Raw genomic sequence first — 27,393 nt, 5'->3', positions numbered from 1 at the left:
TATATATAGTATATGTGTTTACAACTATTTAAAAAAAAGGGCCCAAGCCCAATATGAATTGTGCTGAAGAATCTCCAAGCTTTCCAACATTCCGTCCACAACTTCTCACGTTAACATATACCGGCTTTCCTTCGGCTACTGAGTTCTGTAGCGCTTATCAAAAACTGTTACAATGTGGTAAAGGTTGAAGGAGTGTTTAATCTTTAGGCACATGTATCGGTTTTAGAATTGATGTTTCAGAGTGACTTTTTTGTTAACTGATTTTGCCAAATTGTGTCTAAATTTATTTATCTGTTTGTTTGTTTAATTTTGAGGCAGGGTTTCACTGTTGTAGCTGGCCTGGAACTTGCTACACAGACCAGGCTGGCCACAAACTCAGATCTGTCTGCCTCTGCCTCCCAGAGTGATGGGATTAAAGGCCTGTGCCAACGTGCCTAGTGCTCAGAATACTTTTTGTCATTGTATGAATCCTCATACCAAAACTGCCTATTCCATAGTATCTTCTCCAACATTTGAGTATGTCTTAGAAAAAAACCCAACAAAACAAACAGTGCCCCAAGGGCCAGTGTGTAACTCAGTCATATAAAGTTTGTGCTTGGTTTGCATAGGCCCTGAATTGGTCCCCGGCACCATCAAGAATACTAAAAAGAACCCACTATAGACGACACCTTGTTTAAGGCTGGATTGGTATCTTCTCTAAGATTTCTTCTTTGTATCCTTGCATAATGCTCTGCAAACACCTTCTCAGCCTTGGCTAGTTGGCCCAGTCTGTTCACAAAGGCTGACTCCAGGGTCTCATGGAAGCTAATCTGCAAAATTTGGTGCTGCTTTTCACCGACTGGGATTTCCCTGGGTCTGTTTTAGGGAGAGAAAACATTTACTTAGTATACATTTTCTATTGGCGATTTTGCTACTTCATTAAAGCTCCGATTCGGTCTGCTTTGATGTTGTATCAGCCCTCCAGGACCTCCTGCTGTTAACTGATTGATTTTCTGATTGAGATTTGTAACTCCAGAAAACATCAACATATCTCACAACCTACAACACTTTTCACCTCTGAGGTGCCGTTATGAATCAGAGCTCTAGTAAGAACAGTGAGAGATCTGGAGGAAAGCTGGGCAACCTTTCTGAAGTTGAAGCCCACAGCTCCTGTGTAGCTTACTTGAGTGGCTTCTGTGGTCAGGTGACTTTTTTTTCCTCTTGAAAGCTAGTCTGAAAAACCTCTACAGGGCGCCCTATGCCCCTGGACCAAAACCTGCTTCTGATGGAACATAGTGACTACTGGGTTTATATTCTCAGGCTGAAGAAAAATCTGCTTTTATCGTAGATGCTTTGGCTTATAAGAATTTGTTACTAGGAAATGAAAACTTGTCCCTGTTGTGATTTGGTGAGAAATTATATATTAACAAATTAATAAAAAGAATGTCCAAACCAGCACACAACATTAATTTTAAATGAGTACCATAGGAAATTCATAGTGGAAAAGATTTCTGTGAACAGTAGGCAGAAGAAGCCAATATTGTGCAGCTGGTGTTGTTTAGTGTCTTGTTCAGATATTATATTGAGTTGCTGGTTTATTCTTCAAGTCACAGAAAGTTTAGCTAACCTGGAATCAGATCTGCTCCCCTCCCATTTTTTTGGAAAAGACTTCTTAATAGATATATTTTACAAACTACACAGGAAGATCATGCAGGACTGTTTGGATTGGGTATAATTCTGGGCCACAGGTTTGCACAGTCCTTCACAGCTGGCCCTGTGACGGCAGAACATTTCATCTCATCTGTACTGTGTACTGTGTCCTCTGCTTTTATCTTCAGAATAAAGACATGGCCTCTCTTCTACCATACACTTATTGCTGTCAAATTACCACTGCTGGATGAACCTTTTTTCTTAGTTCCGTTTTGTCTTAACTGTGGGCATCATAACTGTTAACATAACTGTTCCTTGGACTCTTGATCCTGTATTCCTGATTTTGGTTGTATTCTCCTCTGCCTTCTGTTCTCTCTGAGCTCCCTTCAGTCAATCTGTCTGTCTGTCTAGGATTCCAGCCAGTGATCTTCTAGGCTGTCTATCAGATTAGGGATTGTCTAACATTTTCTTATGGTTAGATAGAGATGCAGTTTTGGCAAAAAGATACCAGAGGAAGGATGGTGTGATACACTATGATGTTGGCAAGTCTCTTATGTGGGAGTTACTTAACTAAAGGAATCTAGCCTTCCCTGCCCCCAGTAAAATTACTGACTTTCTCTTTGAAATCAGTAAATGGTTTTTCAGGATGCATGAATATTGTGTAGTTGTTGTTTTTTGACATCTGTCAGTAATTTCTGTCTGCCACAGATATATTTGTTTTCTGTTGTTCCATGGCAGTTTTCCTTCTCCCTGTACATTAAAGAATGGATTAGTATTTGCTAGACTGAAGTCTGTAGTAGTCAGTGTTATTGTTTTTGCTCAGATCATCCCAAGGCTCTATCACTGAAAGAACCTTCAGGTTGCTGAGTCTGGCACCACAGAGTTCCAGGCTCACCTGTGTGCCATCACACAGAGCACTTTTTCCTTTTATTTGGGGATGACAGAATAATTCCAGTTTGCCCAAGACTGATGCGTTTCTAAGAAAGGGGCTTTCAGGAGTGACTGCTAGACAGTTAAGAAGGCCCTCCTAGCCTATAGCGATTGTTGCTCCCAGGGTGGATCTGTCTATCAGTCAGTAGACAGGGTTAGGAAATGCACCCACACAGGCACACACTGTGCTCTACAAACAAGGGATCTATCTCATGGTTGTATGGTGTCTGCACTCCAGGGCAGCGCTGCAGGTCCTAGCCCTTCCCCCAGACTCATTCACAGTGTGTTAGTGTGCTTGATGTCAGTCTGTACCCAGGACAGTTTCAGACTTGGCACTGGACTGGTGAATAGATTTACCGAGCTGAGCGTGTGTGTGCAATCCTTGTAGAGGTTAGCTTTGTGACCTGCAGTAAAAATTGGCATTTCTGGTGAGGGCTTTACATATTATGGTCATCTTCAAAACCATTTTTAAAATCATGCTGGAAAACTAATTACTTGTAAATTCATATCATGTTTACCGAGTCTACTCACAGGGGACTGCAGCTTCTGACCATTGTAGGAGAGAGGCGCACTGTTTCTTTCCTTATCCCTTGTGCTTACATGGCCTGTACCTGAGTGACGGGTGATGTACCTTCCATGTCTTTGACAATGTTTTTCAATACTGTGGTCTTCCTGTTTGTAGCCTATAGCAGTGAGGTTCTTACAGGTTCTACATCTCTGTAGAGGTTCTTCAAGGAAGGATCCAGCAAACCCCATTCTTCGTGAGTGTCTTAGGTAGGATTTCTCTTCTCTGTGAAGAGACACCATGACCACAGCAACTCTTTTTTTTTTTTTTTTTTTTTTTTTTTGGTGTTTTGAGACAGGGTTTCTCTGTGGTTTTGGAGCCTGTCCTGGAACTAGCTCTTGTAGACCAGGCTGGTCTCGAACTCACAGAGATCCGCCTGCCTCTGCCTCCCAAATGCTGGGATTAAAGGTGTGCGCCATCACTGCCCAGCCACAGCAACTCTTATAAAGAAAAACATTTAATTGGGTCTGGCTTACAGTTCAGAGGTTTAGTCCATTGTCGTCATGGTGGAAAGCATGGTGGCACCTAGGCAGGCGTGGTGCTGGAGAGCTAGCTGAGAGTTCTACATCCGAATCATCAGGCAGTGGGAGAAAAATGAGACACACTAGACCTGGCTTGAGCTTCTAAGACCTCAAAGCCCACCCCCAGTGGGCTTTTTCCAACAAAGCTGCATTTCCCAATAGTGCTGTCTCTTGAGCCTATGGGATTATTTCATTAAACCTACCACACTGAGTGAAGTTCTCATGCACAGCCTCACTGGTCACATCTTCCAGGGATGTGTGAGCTCCCTGGCTGCTGGGCTTCACTGTGTCTATTGGCATAGTAGCTTGTTTACGTTACTATGGCTCTAAGATACAAAAAAAAAAAAAAAAAAAAAAAAAAAAAAAAAAAGTGTCTTTAGAGGTGGTTCAGCAGTTAAGGGTGTTTACTGCTCTTGCGAAGGACTTGAGTTCACTTCCGAGCACACCTACCTGTGGCAGTTCCAGAGGGCCTCTGGGAACATACACTCATGTGCACATAACTCATACACAGATGTTGGGAGCACTAGGGAAACTCAGAATGTTAAACATGCAGAGTTGTCTTTTCAAAGGAAAAGATGTATAGCCTGCTTTTCCACACAGAAGACTGGAATTGAGGTCAGTAGCCCTGTGATCTGCACCTATCTGCACAGCCAGGTCATACTAAGATCCCACCAGCAGGACTGGAGGTGGCTGGTAGTTTAGGTGACCTTTCTGTTATCTGTATGGCAAGGGGGTCCCCCATACTGCCACAACCAGGACCAGAGGTGAATATACTCGAATGACCACTATACTGTCTGTACTGTATGACCAAGACCACAGCGGATCCTCCCCAGGGCCCTAAGGTAACCCATGCAGCCTGTCTCGAGAACACATCTCCATGGGAAAAGTGACATGTGCTTGAGAAGGGTTTTGATGTGATTATGCCTCGCTGTGCACAGGGGATTGTTACAGCAGGAGACCCTCCCCAACTACTGTACTTAACTGTGCCTGCAATAGACTGCCACAGTCAGACTCTACAAGTTTGAACCAGCACTGGCTACGGAGTCGTGTTGAACTGGATTTCCGTCTTGCCCCTCATGGATCTTTACTCTGCCCACTATGGTGTTTCAGAGACCCCACACACAGACACTCATAGTCATTATTTAAAACAGTAAAAAAAAGATAGTTACATTTAGATTTGCATGTTTGGGCATTTGTGTGCTGTGGCACATGTGTTGAGGTCAGAGCACAGCTTCCAGGAGTTGGTTCTCTCCTTCCATCATGTGGGCTCTAGGGATTGAATTCAGGTCGCCAGCCTTGGTTGCAGGCATCTTTACCTGCTGAGCCACCTCACTGCCCAGCTATATTTGTTTTTAAAAACTATTCATTTCTGGATGTTCTTTATTCTTACTTGTATTAGAATTAAGGGTGAGCAGTAGCTGGCAGGAGGGTCTCAAGTCCTTTCAGTCCATACTGTCTTGAAGACTTAGTGTACTTGGTGGATGCCTACTGACTTGGCCCTTGGTTGCTGAGAGATAGAGACCAGGTCCATGCCTCTGGCTGAAGCACAGCGTCTGCTAGGTTTTTGTGGCTGTGAAGGCTTAGGCTGATCCCACCAAGTGGAGACACCTAACATCTAGTTCTATGCTAGAGGTTTCAGGACCCACCAGGCTTGCCAGGAAGTTACAAAAGCAGTTCTGAGGGGCTGGAGAGATGGCTCAGTGGTTAAGAGCATTGCCTGCTCTTCCAAAGATCCTGAGTTCAATTCCCAACAACCACATGGTGGCTCACAACCATCTGTAGTGAGATCTGGTGCCCTCTTCTGGCCTGCAGGTATACATGCAGACAGAAGAATACTGTATACATAATTAAATAAATCTAAAAAAGAAAAAAAAAAGGCAGTTCTGAGTCCCTTCCTGGCTAAACATAGACCAACCTTTTGGTAAATTCCATTTGACAGCATGTGAGGGAAGGCCACTGTGACTGCCTGCTCCGTAGTTACAACTGTGCCTCCATTCTCGTAAGGATGGGATGGCCTTAGTCTTTGGTCTCCACTACAGGCAGTGTGAGTGAGCTGGGGCATCCACCTTACAATAAAATTCCCATTCATTTCTCACAACTGTCTTTTCAGGAAAGCCAGTTCTGCACCTTCAGAGAACCACAGTCCAGTTTACGGGCTCTGCACAAAGCCTGACTTCAAGGATCTCTGCAGGACAGTTATACAGCACACATGCAGCCGAGGACAAGAAGGAGGAGGTCCTGCACTCCATCATCAGCAGCACCGAGGCTGTGCAGGGTAAGCCTAGAGACTTGGCTCTTCTGGGACCAGTTCACCATCTCAACTCCTGCAGCTCCTGACTGTCACCTGATGTGGTTGGCCCCCTCTGGTGGACACCCGGAGAAGTGGCCGACCGGCACTGAATGACACATCTGGTAGTAATCACTGATGTAGGGCGGGAAGGCGCTTTTCAGGCCTGAGGGCTCCACCTCTGGCTTTTGATGGAAACACAGACAGAACTGTTGATGTTGACAAGTGAGGCTTTCTTATAATTTTGCTTTTTGAATAATTTATTAGAGCACATTCTTTTGGAGAATATACTGTAGAACCTGGTAGTTGAAGCTAACTTGAAATTCCCCACCACACACGCTGGGAACCGGCCTCCCTCTTACTGGACCCTTCCTTAGTTCCCACATGACCCTCTCTGTGGCCACAGAGTTGCTCTGTGTTCTTTATTCTGAGAGAGTGTTACATGTCCACTTCTCTTAGTCATTGCTTGGCACCTTAAACATCCTTTCAAAAGCTACATAGTAGCGTGTTCTTCCACAAAAATGAAAATGCAATTTTATTGATTGTATCTATGATCATTACCAGGTTCTGTCTCTAAACATGAGTTCCAGGCAGAGACAAAGAAACTTTTGGACATTGTGGCCCGTTCCCTGTACTCGGAAAAAGAGGTAAGATGTGTGCGCTCTCCAAGCTAGAGCTGCTGCCGTGCCGTCCTAGGAAAGCGCCGAACCCAAGGCCTATGCTTGTAGCGTGAATGATAAAACCCAGAGACAGAACCTGGAGTTTAGCCTGAAGGCCAGAAAAACAAACAGCCAGCCACTGGCTCTTACCTCTACCTCAGACCAAAATGGCGATCCTGCCTCCAGGAATCTCAGAATGAGACTGAGACTGAGAGCTGTCTCCTCCTGTCTTATATTCCTCTCTAGTGCTGGGATTAAAGGTGTGGACCACTACCATCTGGTTTCTATGGCAGTTAGTGTGGTTGCTGGGATTAAAGGTGTGTGTGTATCACCACTGTCTGGTCTGTAAGGCTGGCCAGTGTGGCTGTTTTACTCTCTGATCTTCAGGCATGCTTTGCTTATTAAAATACAATTGAAATATCACTACTCATACTTGCTGTCGGAAGACCCAGGAATGAGCTGTGACGGGCCCATCTGGATCTCTAGTGGGAGGAGTTCTTTCAGTGTTGTTTCCTAGTTTATTCAGATGATTCTTCAGACAAGATTAACTTTGGGAGTTAATTAAAGCTTGCTGATAATTTTTAAGTCTCCCAGATACTGGGCATGGGCGCCCACTTTGGTCTGTTTTTGCTTTGACCGTCCTCTTCCACTGCACGTGGCCCGCACCTGTGTGGCACAGGTCAGAGAGCTGCTGCAGAACTTCAGTTCTTTTTCCAAGACAGGGCCTCACATATATAGCTGAGGGTGACCGTGCACTTAATGTTTTTCTTACATTTATTTATTTGTTTTGTGCATGCTCGATAGCACTCGTGTAGTGGTCAGTGGATCCTTTCCTTGTGGGTCCTGGGATCACACTCAGGTCAAGGTCATCAGGCTTGGCACAAAGTGCCTTTACCTATGTAGCTATCTTGCTGGCCTGACCTGGAATTTTTGTCTGTTTGTTTGGTTGGTTTTTGAGACAGGGTTTCTCAGTGTAGCCTTAGCTGTCCTGGAATTCACTATGTAGACCATACTGGCCTCGAACTCACAGAGATCCAACCACCTCTGCCTCCTGAGTGCTGGGATTAAAGGTGTGCTTCACCACTGCCCAGCCTGGAACTATACACACACACACACACACACACACACACACACACACACACACACAGTCTAAGGCTTTCATTTGTTTTTTTTGTTTGTTTGTTTTTTTTTTGCACTTTAAGCCTGACTAGGAATGTCCATCAGGGCCTCAAATACTCAGGGCCACTGACTTTTAAACAACAAAGGGGGTGAGAGAGGTTAGGTAGGATCTCAACAGGCCCTGGCAGCTCAGGCTCTTCCTGATAGTCTTTACTTCTCTGGGTGCAGTAGGCCAGCAGTTCAATTCAGCCTAGGTGCCTTTCTCTTTGGCTTCCTTTTTTTCCTGGCCATTTTCCTTTACCCCTGTCACGAAGCTGTGTAAGCTCTCAGAGAACTTAATATGTTCGGTATGCACAGTCATTCTCTTGGCAAGCTTGCCTTGAACATGTTTACAACAATGCTAGCAGCGTGCGAGGTGACACCGTAGGCTCTGGTTTTGCCACAGTAGGTGTTTATGCGACATTCCTGTCTGAAAAGTGCTCGTTCCCCTGATGTTTAGAGTGCACCCTTCTTATAGACGTGCATGTGTGCACCAACATGCATTCAGATGATGAGACGAGAAGTTTTTTTTTCTTAGCTCTTCCATTAACGTCTGTGATACTTGCAAGTGAACTTACATTATGATGTGATGAGGACTGAAGTTTGCCCTGGTCCAGGGTTATCAATTCTGCACTGCATTCTACCCCATTGCATTATCCTGGAACCATGGTCAGAAATGCCTTCACAGACTCCGGGCCTGTCAGCATCCCAGAACACTCTGGTTTTGCTAGGACAACTTTATAACATATATAAAGTCTCAAAATGAAGCAATCTATTTTTTCCAACTAGTTCTTTTTAAAGATATCCCAGGTTCCGTGTATTTGTATAAATTTTAGAGTCGGTTTGTCATGTTCTATAGGACTTGAGATTTTCATTGGACTGTGGCGGGTCAGTCTGGGAAGAAAGAAACAGCAAGTGAAAAGCACGAAGTCTTAGATACATTTGCTCCTTTATATCAGCCTAACATGAAATTTTTCTTTAAAGAATCTGTCGAAAGTTCCAGTGTGTCTGGGTGAGATTGCATACCCCTATAATAGTATATATATAATATAGCCCTGGGGAGACTAGGGAGAGCCACAAACGCAAGGCCAACCTGGGCTACATAGTGAGACCCTGTCTCAGAATAAAACAAAGCCAAACAAAAGCAGTTTTTAAAATCCTGGCATACTAAGGTAAATATTGCAATGTAAATTGTATTTAATGACCAACTAGAAATCAAGTTTTATATAATTTTGTTGGCATAGTTATATATAAATCATTTTAAAATCATTCTTTAGTTATTATTTTTTATGTTCCACAATAAAAGATTCAAATTATATCTTAGACTCTTGGAGAGAATTAGCTAGCAGGGTTTTTTTTTCTTGTTGTTGTTTTTTGTTGTTGTTTTTTGCCTGTTTTGTTGGGTCCTGGCCCATGCAACAGGCATGAATTTGCAGAATGACAGCAGTGAGGTTCTATCCAGCAGTATTGTGCTGCACATTGCTGGCACAGCCTCTTGTTACAGCTTGATTGGCAAACGTGGTTTTGTTGGCTTGTTTGTTAATTTTTACTTACTTGGTTTTTGAGAATTTTGTATGAGAACCGTATTTACACTGTTTCTAGCCCCTCTCCTCCATCCAGCCGCCTGTGCCCCATGTCGAAGTTCTTGTCTTGCTCCTATCTTTGTTGACTTCATTGCCTGAGCCCTCAGGGGACTCCCTTCACACTACCCTGGAAAGACATCCCAGGGGAAGCAGTTTCTGCGGCTGGCTGTGCTTTTCTCAGTTGAGGAAGCACCGATGTCTAGAGAACTCTTCTGTCGTGTGGTGGGCAGCAATGAGGATGATGTTTTGAGGAAAACAAAAGTTGTTTTGTAGTGGAAAAGTGAGGAGCTCAAGCAGGGCGTGGTGGGACTTTGAAGGAAGAGAGCCTGTGATGGCCAAGACCTTAGCTTTCACAGATGCAGTGGCCTGAGTCTCTCTGCTCAGAATGCAATCTTCTGATAATTTATGAACAGTAGAGAGCACCATCACGGTCTAGACACTGCGTAGCCCATGACCCCGGCACTAGCACATTCTGTGTCCTAGCTAGCTTTATGTCAACTTGACACAGGCTAGAGTCATCTGGAAGAGGGGAACCTCAATTGAGAGAATACCTCCATAAGATCCAGCAGTAGGACATTTTCTTAATCGAGGGGCAAGACCCAGCCCACTTTGGGTAGGGCCACCCCAGGCAGGTTGTCCTGGAGTCTGTTTAAAAAAAAAAAAAAGGAGGCAGAGCCAGCCATGATAGCAGCTCCTCCATGGCCCCTGCATCACGTCCTGCCCTCACGGCTTTTGATGATGAACTGTGCTATGGAACTGGGAGTGAAGTAAACCCGTTTCTCTCCAAGTTCCTTTTGGTCAGAGTGTTCATCATTGGGCAGCAGTAACCCAAGACACCATGCTGGTAGGCTCCTCTGGCCTCTTTGGAGTGCGAGCTTGGTTTATGTCTATGTGGTCCCAGAGATGGAACCTGACCTTGAGCTTGCCAGACAAGCATTCTGTAACTTCTGTAGCCCCAGCTGGTTGGGGCTCACCATGTAGCCCAGGCTGGCCTCAGATATGCATCAATCCTTCTGCCTCATCCTTGCAAGTTCATCATCACACCTGACTCACGGGCCTTTTACTTTTATTAGTATTGTTTTTATGGGCACTGATCTGGTGTGTAAGAGAGTTCTTGTGACCTGCTCACCTCCAAATGCCCACATACTAAATTATCCCTTGAGGAACAGAGTTTAGCGGAGGCCTGCTGCAGGAGAGAAAGACCTGTGGCCCACGTGAGAGTTGCAGCTATCCAGGAATGCACGGGCCAGGGAGCTGCAGGATTTCCTTCCTACTGGAGGATTAAACTGCCCCCAGAGGACCCCACAGCTGTAATCAGCTGGGTCAGAGGAGCCACTGGAGGATGGACTCGTGCCTGGCCTGGGTGTGGCCAGGGTGTTCCTCCAGACTTGCTTCTTCCCAGCATTGGTTTTGTTTATTTCGTGGAACTGAGGATGAAACCCAGGCCCTCCAAAAATGACTAAACTACTGCTGCACCCTGGGCCTGGGGTGTTTCCTGTGACAAGACCTCTGACCCTGTGATACTGTGAACTGACAGGACTGGACTTTTGTTTTGTTTTGTTTTGTTGTTGTTTTTAGAGACAGGGTTTCTTTGTGTAGCATTAGATCCTATCCTGGCACTGACTCTGTAGACCAGACTGGTCTCAAACTCACAGAAATCCTCCTGCCTCTGCCTCCCAAATGCTTGGATTAAAGGTGTGCTCCACCAACACCCAGCTAGTACTGGACTTTGTGATGAGCTTGTAGTATGTCGTCAGCCCTGCCTAGCCAGTGTCACAGAGACTATCAGTATTCCTGGTTCTGTACCTGTGCTTTGGCCTAGCTACACAGGGACTCTGTGTAACGGTATCTCTCTTTTCAGGACACTGGCATTGGGATGACACAGGAGGAGCTGGTGTCCAACCTGGGCACAATCGCCAGATCAGGGTCAAAGGTAGGTATAGCCTAGAGCATTGTCCCTCCACCCAGGGCGGGCACTGTGGGACCATAGAGAAGTTGAGTTAGTGGTGTCATGTAGAGCGGAGGCTGAAGTCACACTCCTCAGAGCTGCAGCACATTGAGTGGACACTCTAAAGCCTGCCTGTCCAAGTCCAGGAGGAGCTGTTCCATTTCCTGACTTGTCTTCGAGTTAGCCCTCAGTCACCCCCTGAGCTACAAGACCTGACCCAGACAGTCAGCAGAGGTAGCCATTTCTCCCAAGCAGCATTGCTTTTAAGAATGACCTTGGGCCACCCTGCCTGCCGTGCTGTGGTTCTAAGGACATTTTATTCCCAGTGTGATGGAAGCTGTGCTGAGAAGGCGAGATGTCTCTGTCCTGGGGTGCTCAGCAGAGGCCAAAGGGCTACATGGCCCTCTGCATCCTGCGTGGTTTTCTGTATGTTTCTGCTGCATAAATGGCACCATTAATAAGAAACTAAGTCTCACGACAATTTCTGCTTTAGTACTTTTCTGTACTGTGACTTCTACCTATGAAGGTGCTTGTGAGTTTCTGTATAAGGTAGTTTGCACTGTCTCAGAGACAAGCCGTGAGCTGCACATGCTGGTTTTAGATGAATTAAAACAAAATGAGATGTAGAGTCGACTCATTGATTGCACTAGCCAGATGTGCTGGGAGCTGCCGTGTTGCGTGTATGCGTAGAACAGATCTTTGCAGATATTCTAGGCAGCCAGCTTAGGCCAGAGCAGTGGACGATGACAATGTGAGAATAGCCAGTCAAGTCCTGGAGTGTAGCGCAGAAGCGTGTGTTCATCCTCTATGTCTATGGGACCCCAAAGTGAAAGGATTTTTAAATGTGTGCCTGTCCTGGACACACTAATTCTTTAAACAATACGCTCTGGCTATTTATACTGGTTGCTGTAAGCAGTGATAGTCTTCAGTATGGGACAGAGAGTGTAGGTTTTATAGAAACCCTTGTAGAGAAGATGCTTAGCATCCCTGGATCTTGTCACCTACCCTGGTCCTGGAACTATATCTCAGGGCACTAAGGGACAGTGGAACCAGGTTTGTACTATTTCTCACAAGGTATAGAGCCCAGGAGACATGACACACAAGACAACTGTAGCAGCTCCGCGACCTGCTGACCCACAAGGTCAAGTTTCCTCTTTCCTCGTCTGATGTGACCTGAAGTTGTTGGCAACAAGCAGTAAATAGGGTTCAGTACTGTCCCTGTCTGGGCCGGCTGGTGGCTTTGGGCAGCTTGTTCCAGTTTTTGTTGACCTGGTCTTTTATGAGAATGTAGGGAGGTAGAGAAGGTATCAGTGTGCTTGCTAACTTCACTTTTGGCATATGCTAGAGGACCATGCTGGGCACAGCACAGACGGGATCAGCTTCTCTGAGCAGTCTTTGCCACCACAGGCCTTCCTTGAAGCACTACAGAACCAGGCAGAGACCAGCAGCAAGATCATTGGCCAGTTTGGAGTGGGTTTCTATTCAGCCTTCATGGTAGCTGACAAAGTTGAGGTCTATTCCCGCTCTGCGGCCCCAGACAGCCCAGGTTACCAGTGGCTTTCAGATGGGTAAGTAAGAAGGGGCCCACCTCACATAGGCAATGTCCCTTTCCCTCATGGCACTCAGTCTGATGTCATCTGGCATGCAAACTAGAGATTCCCTGGGTGTTTGCAAAGCTGACTCGGTGCTGAGACAGGATCTTTGTATTTATTTAGCACAAGTTATCCTGGAGTGCCTTAGGTAGCTAAGGTTGTCCTTGAACCCACCACAGTCCTTCCTTCCTTCCTTGTTTTTTGAGGCAGGTTTTCCTGTGTAGCTGTAGCTGTCCTGGAACTCACTCTTATAAAAACCAGGCTGGCCTTGAACTCACAGGGATTCACCTGCCTCTGCTGGGATTAAAGGCGTGCACCACCACCACCACCACCACCACCACCACCACCACCACCACCACCTGGCCTGCTTTCTAATCTTGACACAGTCACCTACCCAGCTCGTGGGGGGGGGGGGGGGCGAGTAGCCTGTATGTGGCCTTTCCCAAGACAGGACTGACCTTGTCACCCTCTTCTGTCTGGCAAGGGCAGTGTGCTCTCAGATAGTTTTCTTCCATATACATTTTGGGGTGATATCTGACAAGGTGATAAATTGAAACAAATTCAGACTACTTTTGAAGAGAGTGGAACCTCAACCAAACGAAGCTTGCTTCTATTTTTCCCATCTTGATTTCTGAGTCTTTGAGAATTTCCTACAATGTGTTTTGGTCATAGTCACCCACACCTCCCAGACCTACCCTGCCGTCGTCGTCGTGTCCCCCCCCCCCCCCCCCCCCCCCCCCCCCCCCCCCCCCCCCCCTCCCCCCCCCCCCCCGGCCCAACTTTGTGTTCCCATTTTTTTTTTTAAGTGCATCCAATTCAACTTGTGATGCTCCTATATATTCTTAGATGCCTTCATAGTGGTCTACCTGTGAAATGACCTTAGAAGTGGTTTTCCCTTCTGAGCAGCTCTCAGTTGCAAAGAGCTCTTTAGCCAGTGCCCACCTACCTGCCCCATGCTGGTATTTTGTCTGGCTCAAGCTTTGGTCAGTCTTGTGCATGTTGTCTCATCTACTGTGAATTCATATGTGTAACTGGCTCTCCAGTCTTTCCATCCCTCGTCACAGTGACCCCTGAGCCTCAGCAGGAAGGGCTCTCCTGTGTTCTATCGCTGTGACAAACACCACAACCAAGGCAGTATATTAAAGAAAACTTGTACTTGGGCTGATGGCTTGAGAGAGTTAAAGTCCATGATAGTGGAGGAGAGGCATGGTGGCAGGAATAGCTGAGCTCACATCATGCTCCACAAGCAGGAGGCAGAGAGGGCATGCTGGTTTGGTGCAAGTCTTTTGAAGCCTCCAAGCCTGCCCCAATGATACCCCTCCAACAAAGCCACACTTGCTAATCTTTTCCAAACAGTTCCACCAACTGGGGACCACGTATTCAAACATGAGCCTGTGGGAGCCAGTCTTATTGAAACCACCACATATTATGGACAAAAACTTTTGTGGTAAGGATTGGCAGAAGCTCTATCTGTGGGTAAAGCTATAGGTTATTAGAAGTCAGTTTAACACTGTGTCCATTTAGCAGAGTAGTAGTACCTGCTTCTCCCCTAGGGCCTCTGACCTGCCTGGCCACAGGTTCTTCCTTCTCATTGTGCCAGGTAAGGGCTTCATTTGTGGAACAGGCCTCAAGTCTGATCAGACAGTAGTTGGTTACCCTCATGACATTCATGACACTATTGTGCCAGTGGGCATATCTTGCCAGTATAGTCATTGTTGCAGCTTGCAGGATTCACAGCTGATTAAGAGTGAACTTTTTTCCTTGGTAGTATACACAGCACTTTCCAGCTCTGTGAAAGCCAGCCAATAGGGATGAAGCTTCCAACTGAGTACCAGCTTTATTTCTCATGGTCTATGACTCATTGTATGGTGTCTTCAGCAGTAAGGTCTTAATGTAAACGTTGAAGGGTAACCAAGAGCATTGACAGTAACCTGTAATGTTGGATGGGGAGTCTGTGGCTCCTCACTAGCTAACAACTCCAGAAGAGGTAATCTGTTCCTGGCACTGGGCATTTTGTTATCCTGTGAATTAAGGGGCATGGGTGCCTCAATATAGGGTAAATCCATTTTAATTCTTTTTGCATGTGTATACAATGCAAATATGTTTTAGGAAGCATGAGTAGTAGTAGATTTCCACAGGACTTTTTTGAAATGTCCTAGCATTAGTTATTCCTTTCTGTATTCCCTCCTCTACTGTATCCTTCCATCCCTCTTCCCATTTAACCCTTTATGGCACTGTTCTGTCTCCCCTCTTGAAATCCACCCTGCCTGTGGCTCTTGCTAATTCCCTGACCTGTGTGTATTCTACAATGAGCACACACTGAAGATTCAAAGCTAACACAAAGGAGAGAAAGCAGAAGACATTTTGCATTTCTCTTCCTGGGTCACATAGGTTTTTGTTGTTTGCACATTTGTTTGGTTGGGTTTTTTTTTTTTTTTAATATTTGTTATGTGTGGTGTTCTGCCTGCACACCAGGAGATGGCACCAGATCTCATTACAGATGGTTGTGAGCCATCATGTGGTTACTGGGAATATAACTCATGGCCTCTGAAAGAGCAGCCAGTGCTCTTAACCTCCGAGCCATCTCTCAAGCCCTGTTTGTATTTTTAAGGGCAGACTAGCAAGGTTTTAGAAGTGGAGTAGGAGCTCCCTGCAGGGTCTCTAAAACGGGCTGCCCTGAGTTAGATACTTTTAAATGCATCTGCACGCTCCGGATCAGGAAGCTGGCTGCATACACCCTTCTTTAGTCTATTTCAGCAATTCCCTGAGAGCGGTTCACAGTGGGCACTACACAGTGTTGGCAGGGAGCGGTCGGGGGCAGAGCAGAGGATATTACCTCCTCTTGCATTTCTGAAGTTGTTTCTACTCACCTTGGCGGTCCCCTTGCCATTACTAGTTGTAAGTCACATGGAGTCAGCCCCTTCCCCAGCATGCTGTGCTGATGTGGAGCTAAGCTAGGCCCACTTTTCAGTCCCGTGCCAAGGAGGTTGTCATAAAGGATGACCGCGTGACTGAGGAGTCCCAGTACTCATACCCTGTACCAGTTCGCAGCTTTCCTTGACCCTAATGTCTGTTCACTGACATAGGGATTTTGCCAGAGTCAGAAGCTAGAGAGCTAGATAGGGTGGTGCAGAGCTGTAATCCCAGTATGGCAGGAGGGTTGTGAGTTTGAGTCTAGCTTGGGCAACTTAGCAAGATTCTGTTTAAAGGAAAACAAGGGCAGAATGGGGCAGTCTTTGCTTTTCTTCCACAATCTAGTATGTGTTCCACTTTTGAATATTAGGGAGTGATTGGGTCTGCACACAGGATGTGACCCGCAGCTGGCCGTGGAGCTGATCTTGCTCTTCTCTGTGTTTTAGTTCTGGCGTGTTTGAAATTGCCGAAGCTTCAGGAGTCAGACCTGGGACCAAAATAATCATCCACCTCAAGTCGGACTGCAAAGATTTCGCTAACGAGTCGCGGGTGCAAGGTAAGGACAGCCAGGCCTGCAAGGCAGACATGCCTGGGTTAGGGGCCTGGGCACAGCATGGATGGGTCAGGAGAGGACTCAGCTCCCTACTCAGCTGCCACATCTGTGGAAAACGAGTCCTCACCAGCCCTGTTTCAGGAATCTTGATGGCAGGGCTACGTAGCCCTCTGTCATTTCCTGCTGGGGTTGGAAGTCTGTCATGCCCTGAGATCTATGACTCTCACTTTCTGGGCAAAGCCTTCAGGGCCTTCTGAGAGCTGAGGAGAGATGAGGACTTCCAGCCACTGTTGGACTCACCAAGAGCTCTTGAGGGCGCTGAGCAGATGATCCTTTGCCACCAGATGGCCTCCTGTTCCCATGGTGGATGTGACCTCCCTGGAGCCTTTTGGTCCTCACTGTGTGTCTTTCTCCTGCAGATGTGGTGACAAAGTACAGTAACTTTGTCAGCTTCCCCTTGTACCTTAATGGAAGGCGGATTAACACCTTGCAGGTGAGACCCTGGGCTGCCTGTGAGGCTCAGGCAGCTGCAGAAACCCTCCTCGGGGATGTTGAGCGAGATGAGTATAAGGGACATTATATTATATAATATAATCAGGGGGTTCCTGATTATATTAGATTCACAGGAGAGATGAGAGCTAGGGGTACAGACAGTTTTCCTTGAGGTATAAGTCACATGTCACCAAGTGCTCCTCCAGTTTATTGAGTGGCAGTTGTGTTATACAGCCAGTTCCATCTTCACAGCTGGTTTTAGAACGCTTCTAGCATCCTGGAAAGCAGGCCTGTCCCCACTACCAGTTCTCATCCCCAGACCTTACAGCCACAATCAACTTTTTCTATCTGGATTTGCTTAGTTTGGGCGTTATATATCAGTGGAGTTTGTGACTGAGTAGATCACATGTATTGACTTACCTCTTGTCTCTGCTGAACATCCTCATGTCTGGTCCCCTGCTGTCTTAGTTCTTCCCAGCCTGTTGTCACGGGGAGGTACCCTTGCTCCAGAGCCTCTTGTATCTTATTCCTTATGTTACCTAAGCCTGCACCAGCATGGGGGTTTCCTGATTCCTGTGGCCTGTGTATGGGTCTCATCCCAGGCCCCTGCAATTATTGAGAAGCATGTTTTGGACATGACACCTCCCCTTTGATATCAATCTTCAGGCCATCTGGATGATGGACCCAAAGGACGTCAGTGAGCTGCAGCATGAGGAATTCTACCGTTACATTGCTCAGGCTTATGACAAACCCCGTTTCACTTTGCACTATAAGACGGACGCACCACTCAACATCAGTAGCATCTTCTATGTGCCAGAGACGGTGAGATGTTTGACTGTTCCCAGCATAGCCCTGGGTCCAGAACTAACTCAAAACACCCAGGGGGTTCCCTCAGAAACGCTGCATATAGAACTGCATGTATTTGCCATTGTGGTGCAGGGGTTGAGGCTTCTGCAGGCTACTGCTGCTCCACTTCCCCTCTACCCCGCTGCTTTACAACAGCAGCTCTGCCAAGTCCACAGTGCAGAAGCCTAGGTGAGTTCCACTCCCCTTTCCTCCCTCAGTGGACCCTGGCAGCATTCTGTTTATTTTGCTGTCTGGAAAAGGACTGGGCCCTCCTTAACTGTGAGTGAGGTTTTTAAGCAAGACCGTTGATATCCATGGATTAGCCGAAATACTGAGTCTTAGCTCACTGGGGCTTCCTAGATCAGCCTGCACTGCAGCTGCAGCCAGTGCTGAGATAGAGTGGGGAGCTCTAGGAGGGCGGCCAGTGAAGCTGCAAGCCATGGGAACTCTAATGCCCAAATTCCCACTGCATGTCTTCTTGTGTCAGGAGATAGTCCTGTTTTCCCACAACCATTTCAAAAATGTAAAAACCATGGCCAGGCCCCATCTTGCCATGGTGGTGGGGAAACTCATACTGACTTTGGCGTGGAGGCTGTGGTTTGCTGGTTCTGACTCCTGGTAACATGTGACTGTTTGTGGACATATAAGACTTGTTTGGTGTCCTTGCTTGGTGCCCATCCCTCCAGAGCATTCACGGCTTCTAGCAGAGCTGACACATGAGGGACTCGTCTGTGTGGCCCAGGGAGGGCTTGGCTCTCGGCCATGCTGTCCTTGATCCTACCTTCCTTTACCTGACGATTCTGCTGTTAGCACCTGGTCATATTCTTCCTTTCTTCCAGAAACCATCCATGTTTGACGTGAGCAGGGAACTGGGCTCCAGCGTGGCACTTTATAGCCGCAAGGTCCTCATCCAGACCAAGGCTACAGATATCCTGCCCAAATGGCTACGCTTTGTTCGAGGTACTGTTGCTGCCAGCCAAGCTCTGTGTGGACGGTGACCGAGTGTTCCTAAGTCGTGGTCCTCTGTCCTCATGCTTCTCGCTGCGTCTGCATCTGCTGTCTCTCGCACCTCTGGGGAACAGCTGAATTGTCCTGGCTGATCAAGTCAGCAGAGTTCTTTCATGTTTAGACATTTGGTTTGAATTTCAGATTTATGCCTGAGTTATGCTTGACCTGAGATTATACTACAGTACAGAGTTGAGCATTCACATTTACAGCACAAAGGCCAACCCTGTCCATGATACAGTTAGAAACTTTGTGTCTTTTAGGACAGTCTTATATGTAGCCCAGGCCTGTCTCCCAAGTTCTGAGATTACACACTAGCTTAGTTAGTACTCTGAAACTGAATGCCCGGATGTGTTTGCTGTGTGCCCCAAAGGCACCACCCCAGCACAGGCCATTCCTGCCCTGAGACGGTTTTACCCTGGGACTTGTCCTGCCCACCACCTATGGGCAGGACTGAGGAGCGATGCTCCCTTACCGTTCCTCCCGCTCTTACCACCCATGGCACACATAAGGGGAGGCCAGTTCAGAATGTGAGACCTCAGGTAGTGGTTGAGGTCCCATTTGTACAGGGGTTCTAATGTTCCCTGTCTCCTCAGGTGTGGTGGACAGTGAGGACATCCCCTTGAACCTCAGCCGAGAGCTCCTGCAGGAGAGCGCGCTCATCCGGTAAGCCTAGCCGGTGACTGGCATGGCATTCTCGTGAGGACTGTTCTTTACTTGGTTCTGCCCTCTGCCCTGGGTGTAGCTTCCAGGAGCCGAGAGCAGAGGGCAGAGAGAGGCCTGAGAGCAGGATCCCCCCATGACCTTCTTGAGTGTCCTGACCTCTGAGGTCTACTGTTGAACAAATCATCCTGGTCAGGAAGAATTTAGGATTGGCTGGGTAACTGCCAAGGTTGAGCCTAGAAGTAGTGGAGCTAAGCCAGGGCCAGGCTGGGCTGTATTAACCAGCGTCTTAGCTTTGTCCGCTTTGGTTACAGGCGCTCCAAGGAATGTTTTGCAAAGCACTTGCAACAACTGCATAGTATGTATATATTATTTATCCAGGCTCTTAGGGTGGAACACAAGTGACTTTTCCCATTAAATATGAAATGTACAATGAAATAAAGAAAGAATTTGATCCTTTTCTCTGCCCACTCTGATGCTGCTAACCCCAGAGTGCAGAATGCATGCCAACAGTGCAGGGCAGCTGCGGGCCCCATGGTGGTGCTTTCCCATTGCTGGTGGTACAGGTGTAGGCCCAAGCTCCCGATATTCAGGAGCTCCTAAGGGGTGAGGAATGCACTGCTGCCTTGCTCTCCACTAATGAAGAGGGCTGTGGGCTATTTTTGAAGAGTTACTGGTCCCGGCTGTGGCCCATTATTGTCCCCTGCCCCAAACCCACCCAGGTATGGCCACAGTTGGAGAGATTCTAGACACTGTGTCTCAGAGTTGGCAGGGGTGACCATAGAACAAGCACAGAGCTGAATTGGGTCTGGGAAGCTCTTCTGAAACTAGGAAGTCAGACCTGCTGCTTGTGTGGAGACAGCTCTCAGAATCCTGGAGGTGGGTGGCTGTGCGTCAGTGTCCTCAGTCCGACGGAGCAGCTGTGCAGCTGTGTTAGGTGCGGTGTGCAGCCAGCGCCTCCTGCTGGGTAGTCGGACTGAGCTCACCCTGTACAGAAGTGGCCACCTTAGCTAGAATGTTAAAGGACTCAGAATCTTCCCGAGTCGGGAAGTCGGCTAAAAACATGTCTGCTCTGGACCCTCCGAGATGGAGTCGTCTTGATGCCATTCTCCTCGGGTGTTGGTCGGGGTGTTGCCAACCTACAGAGACATCTTTCTACCCAGGAAAACTTCAGTAGCAGCAATTGGCTTTGCTCTATTATTGCTATGGTTTCTCCTCAAGGCTATTGCCAGACAAGGATTCTCCCTCCACTGAGCTGCTTCCCCAAACTTGGGGCACTTTCCTATAGAAGAATGTAGATGTGATCTTCAGCAAATTTTCAATACTTCACTTACTTAGGATCCTTTCAATTGGTGTTAGGATTGAACTGAAGGATTCCTACATGTTAGGCAACCCTTTCTATGGTATTCAATAGTATTTAAAAATATTTGCCACTTGTCTGGACTATAGACTGTTTACCTGTTTAGTCAGGGAATGATCTATTCCTGTCTTACATTATTCTGGTTTGGAACTGCCTTTGTGCTGGCCCAGGCACACCAGACACTGTGGGTCATGGCTCTGTTTTGATCACAGCATCAGAGAACCTAACTAAGACAGTGACCGTCCTTTACTAAAGCCCACTCCTGTGCACTTGACCCTGACACCATTAATAAAACTGCTTTCGGCCTTTATGTGATAATACAGTAAAAATGTCCATTAAAGAATCATGTTGTAACTTTGCCAAGTTACAGTGTGTGTGTGTGATCTACTCAGTACATTTCAGGTTATAAGTGTGTAATGCAGACAGTACTTACCTAAATATGAGGACCTCTGCAGTCTAAGTGTAGCCTTCATGTGCGTACATGCTGTGCATTTGTGCTGTAACTGTTGGCCTTTGCCTAGATTTGTTTTTTTTATTTTGGGGATGGAGGTGTTGGATTGGTTTTGGTTTTGATTTTTTGAGACAGGGTGTTACAGCTCTGTGTTACAGTTCTGGCTGTCCTGGGATTCATTTTATAGCCCAGGCTGGCTTTGAACTCACTCAGATCCTCCTGCCTCTGCCTCCTGAATGCTGGGATAAAAGGCATGCACCACCGCAGCTCTGTTCTAACTCAGACATCTCTTCCTGCCTCTAGCATAGATAGAGATAGGTGGCTTCAGCAAACCCTGAGTCTGTTCATAGTTAAATAGACATAGTCTATAGTGGAAGTCACCCTCTTATCTGCTGGTGCCCAGGGTAGACGCCTCAAGATGTCCACTGCTGGTTGTCCTCTTGAAGTTTGTCCTGCCATCTTCCTGCATGGTACAATGAGCTTCTCCTTTGGGGACAGCGCAGGGTCCTTTGGTTCTGTGGTTTCCATGGCTCCAGGTGTGCTGCTCTGCCTGTTCCTTGGGGCTCTGGTGGGTTGTGCCTTTCTCATGCCCCTACGGCCCTGGTAATACACAGAAAACCCTGTTCACAGTCAGTAACTTCTGTTCTGTAGGAAACTCCGGAATGTTCTACAGCAGAGATTGATCAAGTTCTTCCTTGACCAGAGTAAAAAAGATTCTGAAAAATATGCCAAGTTCTTTGAAGATTACGGCTTGTTCATGAGGGAGGGCATTGTGACTACTGCAGAGCAAGACGTCAAGGTAGGACTTCTGGTCCTCGCTGTCAGACAAGGCAGGTGGGCGCTTGCCCTCTGCTGCCAGGGGCCAGCAGTTGAAACATTGGGCTCCTGGGGCTCCTGGGGCTCCTGATAGACGTAGCCTGTGTCCTTAACTATTTAGTCAAACTCAAGTGACTGGCCGGATACCTGATAAAGGCAATTCAAGGGCAGATTTCTCTGTTTCCCTTGGGTGCGGAAGGGAGGATGTGGCTGGAGTCCAGACAGAGAATTCCTGTGTTTTCTGACTATCTCTTTTTTTCCTCTTATTTTTACCTGGGCCCCCAATCTGTGGGATGGTGCCATTCACACTCAGAACAAGTGATTCCCTTCAGTTAATTGTGGCTCCTTCAAGTTTTCAAGTTGAGGGCTTTGTTTGTTTGTTTGTTTTTGGTTGGTCAAGACAGGGTTTCTCTGTGTAACAGCCCTAGCTATTGATTTTCCTAGGGCTTTTTTTAGTAAAGGGAAACTAAAGGAAGGAGAGCTGAGATCTGTGCAGAGCTGCTGAAATCCTTTGACGCTAGGTTAAGAGGTTGGACGCGCCCTCCCAGACTCTCCCAGAGGTGCACTTTACCTATGCCTGTCTCATTCCAGTCAAGGTGACTGTCAGGATCAGTACCCTTGTGCCACAGGCATTATGCTCTTAGCTGTAAAGCCTAGCCTCTTGTCTCTTGACACCCTGGCTCCAGCAGCTGGAAGGAAGAGGGGTGTTGTGGGTTCAAGGAGACTACAGAAAATCAGGGGTGAGAATGGGGTACAATTATTGCCTTAGTTACATTTCTTTTTCTTTTATTTTTAAAGCAGGGTTTCTCTGTGTGGCCCTGGCTGTCCTGGAACTCACTCTGTAGATCAGACTGACCTCAAACTCATAGAGATCCTGCCTCTGCTTCCCAAGTGCTTGGATTTAAGGCATGTGTCATCAACACCTGGCTCGACCTGCCAGGACCACTTGCCCAGGGTTGGCACCCCACAGTGGCCTGGGCCCTCTCACATCAATCATTAGTGAAGAAAGTGCCCCCACAGACTTGGCTATAGGCCACTCTTATGGAGGCTTTTTCTCAGTTGGAAGTCCTTTCCAAAGACTGTAACTTCTGTCAAGTTGACAAAAAACCTAGCAAGTAGTCACTGTACTCTTGGTAAAGTCTTTCATACCACCACTACCGGGACCAGGAATTTAGCTAATTTGGTCCATTTGTTCCTAAACGGCTTGGGACATTTCTTATTGAAGTATCACTTGCCTGCTGTAGAATCCATCAATGTCACTGCCCTAAAGGCCGCATGTAGCTCCTGGGTGTGGCATGTGGCTTTTCTCTGAGCCCCCCCGACTGTCAGCATGTCAAGCAGTGCTGGTTCACTCACCATCGCCATTCCTTCCTTGTCCGTCGCTGTGGCAAAGAGACCATCAGCTTGAAGAAGGAAAGGTTTATTTTCACTGAGTGACCTTTGATATTTGGGAGCTTTGATGAGGCATTAGGAGCATGTGGTGACAGGAAGGGGCTGTGGACAAACGCACCTTTAAAGGAAACCCTCCCCCCCCAATGATTCTACCAACTAGACCCCGGTCCTAAGTTCCTCCCACCACTTCCTATTAGAACTCATCGGTATGCCAGAGCCCTTGTGACCCAGTCAGCTCTCGGCCTCAGCGGTGAACTGCTGCTTAGGGCACCCAGCTCATGAGCCCCTGGGAGCACGTATGGTCTATGATCCAGTGTGTGATCCATCACTCTCATCCATCTCAGTTTTCAAGATTTATTCATTTATGTATGCATCTGTGTGTGTGCACATATGTGTGCAAGTACAGCCATGAAGGCCAGAGAGTGTCGGTGGCCCTCTGTCACTCCCATCTTTACCTTTCTATGGCATTCTATGTCCCTAAACTCAGAACTTAGATTTTCTCAGCTTGGTTGGAAGCCAGAAAGCCCCACCTTGGAGCTGGGGTTACAGGTGTGTGAGACACCCAATTGTGTGAGCGCTGGGGTCTAAATTCCAGCCCTCCTGAAGACTGTGCAGCGAGCTCCTGTAACCACTGGCCTTCTCCAGCTCCTGATCTGAGAACCTTTAGCTAACAGCATGTAATAGCATTTGTTGGTCCAGGGCCTTTTTCAGATGCTCAGTACACATTTTCACTAGGTGTATTTGTGTACAGTAAGAACCAGATGTGCCTTGCCTTGGTAGATCTGAAAACCTTTGTCTCTGTCTGCTTCGGTCTCCTTTGTGTCCAAGGCACAGAATATAGCATGTTCATTTGGATCTGCCCAAATTGTTCTTCATATCCTTTCCCCAGGCTTTTGTGCTGGGATGGTCAGAGGTGGCGGTGGTTTAGATAAGATAGCTTCCAAGCTGGTAGCTCCAGGACCTGCCTTGCTGCTGTTCTTTTCTGCACAGCCCGTGTGGGCTGCACAGGTCACATCACTGTCCTGTTCCTTAAAGGCCCTTCTCTCTGCTATATACTCAAGAACAGGTACCATGAACACTCCTGGGTCTGAGAAGACTGGGAAATGTGGAACTTTTGTCTGTGTCCAGTTGTCACTGGAGAGAAAGAAGATACACCAGAGTAGTGTCTGCACTACTGTTTCAAGATACCCTGAAACAGTTCACCCAGCTCTTCTGGAGGCCCTAAGCCACCTAGGTCCTCTATGTCTTCAGCGGGACTCCTGGGCCTGTCTGAAACCGCAAGTTCACCATTGTGTCTGGGGAACAGGCCAGGGAGCCAGAAAACTTTAGGCTTCACCAAGAGTTGGGGATGATGCTCAGATCTTGGCCCTGGGGTAAGTAGTGATTTACCCACATATCTGCAGGAGGACATCGCAAAGCTGCTACGGTACGAGTCTTCAGCCCTGCCTGCTGGACAGCTGACCAGTTTATCAGACTATGCCAGCCGAATGCAGGCTGGCACCCGTAACATCTATTACCTCTGTGCCCCTAACCGGCACCTGGCTGAGCATTCACCATACTACGAGGCCATGAAGCAGAAACACACTGAGGTGGGTGGGCTCCGGCCCTTTGCCGGGCCAACATTGGTATCTTAGAGGGTCTGAGCTCTGAGGAAAGGGCTTGAACTCCCAACTCTGCGTGGGAGAAAATGACTGAATGTGTTTGAGGGCCTGTAGGCAGTGCCCGTCTGGGATGTGGCTGTTGTTGGGTAGATGAATAATGTGTGTATCTGTCACTAAGACAGCCAGAGCCTCTTTCAGAAGCTTCTGGTGAGCCCCGTGTCCATGGTGTCCCCTCTGTACTGTGGGTTGACAGGCTTGGCTGCCCACAGGTGCTCTTCTGCTACGAGCAGTTTGATGAACTCACTCTGCTGCACCTGCGAGAGTTTGACAAGAAGAAACTGATCTCTGTGGAGACAGACATTGTCGTTGACCACTACAAGGAAGAAAAGTTTGAGGACACATCTCCAGGTGACTCCCATCTCTCTCTGGGGTATGGTCCCATGTGAATGTTGGGCAGAAGACTGTCACTTGACCTGCCCATGAACATAGAGCTTTCTCTTTCACTCGCATGCTGGTTCACCAGCCTATGTAGGAGGCTGCTTGGGAAACATCCAGGGCCCAGGCATTGCTTTGCTACCACCCCCACCGCCCCCTTGTTTTTTTCCTGAGACAGGGTTTCTCTGTAGCTTTGGAGCCTGACTTGGATCTCGCTCTGTAGACCAGGCTGGCCTTGAACTCACAGAGATCTGCCTGCCTCTGCCTCCCAAGTTATTGGGGGTTTATGTTGGGGTTAATCCCACTAAACCTCTCAGGATCCAGAAGGATCACTATAGCAGGCAAAAACTGGCTAAAGCTATCTGAGGGTAAATAACATAAATTAGCTCACACAAGTCTTTTATCATGTCCCATTTATTCTTCCTGCGCCCTCTCCGAGGCTCTCCATGTTCCCCTTGCTGTTCTGTGACTGCTCTACCCATCCCACCTGGCTTCCAGGTAACAAGCACGTCTTCACAGAATCACCAAATAAGTAAAGGAGGCATCTATGTCTCAGAGAGCAGACATACTGTCTCTCTGTTCAGTGCCTCCTACTTGGGGCTCCTTTCTTGTCAATGAGTCCTGTCAATAAGAATAATTGTGGAGGCCAGGCAGTGGTGGCGCATGCCCTTAATCCCAGCACTCGGGAGACAGAGGAAGGTGAATCTCCGTGAGTTCTAGACCAGCCTGGTCTACAAGAGCTAGTTCTAGGACAGGCTCCAAAGCTGCACAGAGAAACCCTGTATCGAAAAAAAAATTATAATAATAATAATAATAATAATTGTGGGGAACTAGCTTATGTAGATTTGACTGTTAGAACAAAGGGTTTGGGTTTGGCTGAGTGAATGCTTTTACACCTGTGCCCCGTGGTGGAAGTCATCCAGTTGCCAGTACAGGAGAAGTCAGATTTAAGGAATGATTTATACACTGCTGGGATATTATGGAAGGGAGAAACGTCATGATTTCACAAGATTTCTACAGAATTGACAGTGGCAATTCAAGAGACCAGTGTTCCTGAAGCCCTGCAAATTAGCTCCCTTATGTGGAGTGTACAGTCCTGTAAGTCTGTCTAGTGGTCCATCAGCTTTTACTGTGTAGTCTTGTGGGCTCATATCACTAAGGCTAAGATTAAAGGCATGCACCACCACCACCCAGCTCCCCCCACCCTTTTTTTAAGATGGGAGTTCATTTTGTAGCCCAGGTTTGCCATGATCCTCCTCCCTCACTGCTCTGAGTACTGGATTACAGGTGTGTGTCACCATGGTTGGGCTCAGACAAAGGACAGGGACGCACCGGTGTTTTCCAGGTCTCTCTGTGTCGGTGAAAGGCCTTTCCCAGAGCCTCTGTCCTAGTTCCTGGGGAGGCAGTGTGGCTAGACTTGGCTCAGGAGTGTGCTGAGTGGAGCCCACAGAGCGAGACCCTGGTCATCCGTCCCTAGGCTCACTCTCTTCTCTCGTGCAGCTGCTGAGCGCCTGTCCGAGAAGGAAACAGAGGAGCTAATGGCCTGGATGAGGAACGCACTGGGGTCCCGTGTCACCACCGTGAAGGTAAAGCCTCCCTGCAGTACCGTGGAACTTAGTGTCTTCTCAGAGCCCGGCTATAGCTGCGAGGGTACACAGGAGGATACTGAGCCAGGATGGAAACTCCACCAGGCCCTTCGCTATTGGGTTCTTCCTCATCCTGAGCCTTGCTTGCAGGTGACTTTCCGCCTGGACACCCACCCTGCCATGGTGACGGTGCTGGAGATGGGGGCTGCTCGGCACTTCCTGCGCATGCAGCAGCTGGCCAAGACCCAGGAGGAACGCGCTCAACTGCTACAGCCTACGCTGGAGATAAACCCCAGGTATGCCCAGGCTCCAACTCCCACCACAGATCGTGTGGTATGGATGTACTTCTGAGAGAAAGCCCTTGGAGCTAAGCAGAAGTTAAAAAGGTCTTACTGGACGTTTAGACAG

At 47.6% G+C, this 27,393-nt stretch overlaps 1 protein-coding gene across 1 annotated transcript in view; it reads left to right on the top strand.

The window, feature by feature from the left end:
• The window catches only part of Trap1 (TNF receptor associated protein 1), a 29,382-nt gene that overhangs the window by 637 nt on the left and 1,352 nt on the right, over positions 1–27,393 (top strand). The window contains exons 2-15 of the mRNA XM_050136163.1: positions 5,756–5,920; positions 6,497–6,579; positions 11,188–11,265; positions 12,688–12,848; positions 16,232–16,341; positions 16,758–16,831; positions 17,497–17,652; positions 18,516–18,636; positions 19,278–19,347; positions 21,807–21,954; positions 24,767–24,952; positions 25,234–25,372; positions 26,900–26,985; positions 27,136–27,281. Coding sequence (XP_049992120.1) covers positions 5,756–5,920; positions 6,497–6,579; positions 11,188–11,265; positions 12,688–12,848; positions 16,232–16,341; positions 16,758–16,831; positions 17,497–17,652; positions 18,516–18,636; positions 19,278–19,347; positions 21,807–21,954; positions 24,767–24,952; positions 25,234–25,372; positions 26,900–26,985; positions 27,136–27,281 — 1,723 coding nt within the window. The remainder of the gene's footprint in view (positions 1–5,755; positions 5,921–6,496; positions 6,580–11,187; positions 11,266–12,687; positions 12,849–16,231; positions 16,342–16,757; positions 16,832–17,496; positions 17,653–18,515; positions 18,637–19,277; positions 19,348–21,806; positions 21,955–24,766; positions 24,953–25,233; positions 25,373–26,899; positions 26,986–27,135; positions 27,282–27,393) is intronic.

Source organism: Alexandromys fortis, unplaced genomic scaffold (assembly GCF_014885135.2).
Source record: "Alexandromys fortis isolate MF-2015 unplaced genomic scaffold, M_Fortis_MF-2015_v1.1 scaffold_29, whole genome shotgun sequence".
Lineage (NCBI taxonomy): Eukaryota > Metazoa > Chordata > Mammalia > Rodentia > Cricetidae > Alexandromys > Alexandromys fortis.
The sequence above is the reverse complement of the archived record's forward strand: the minus strand, read 5'-3'. Positions and strand labels throughout refer to the sequence as shown.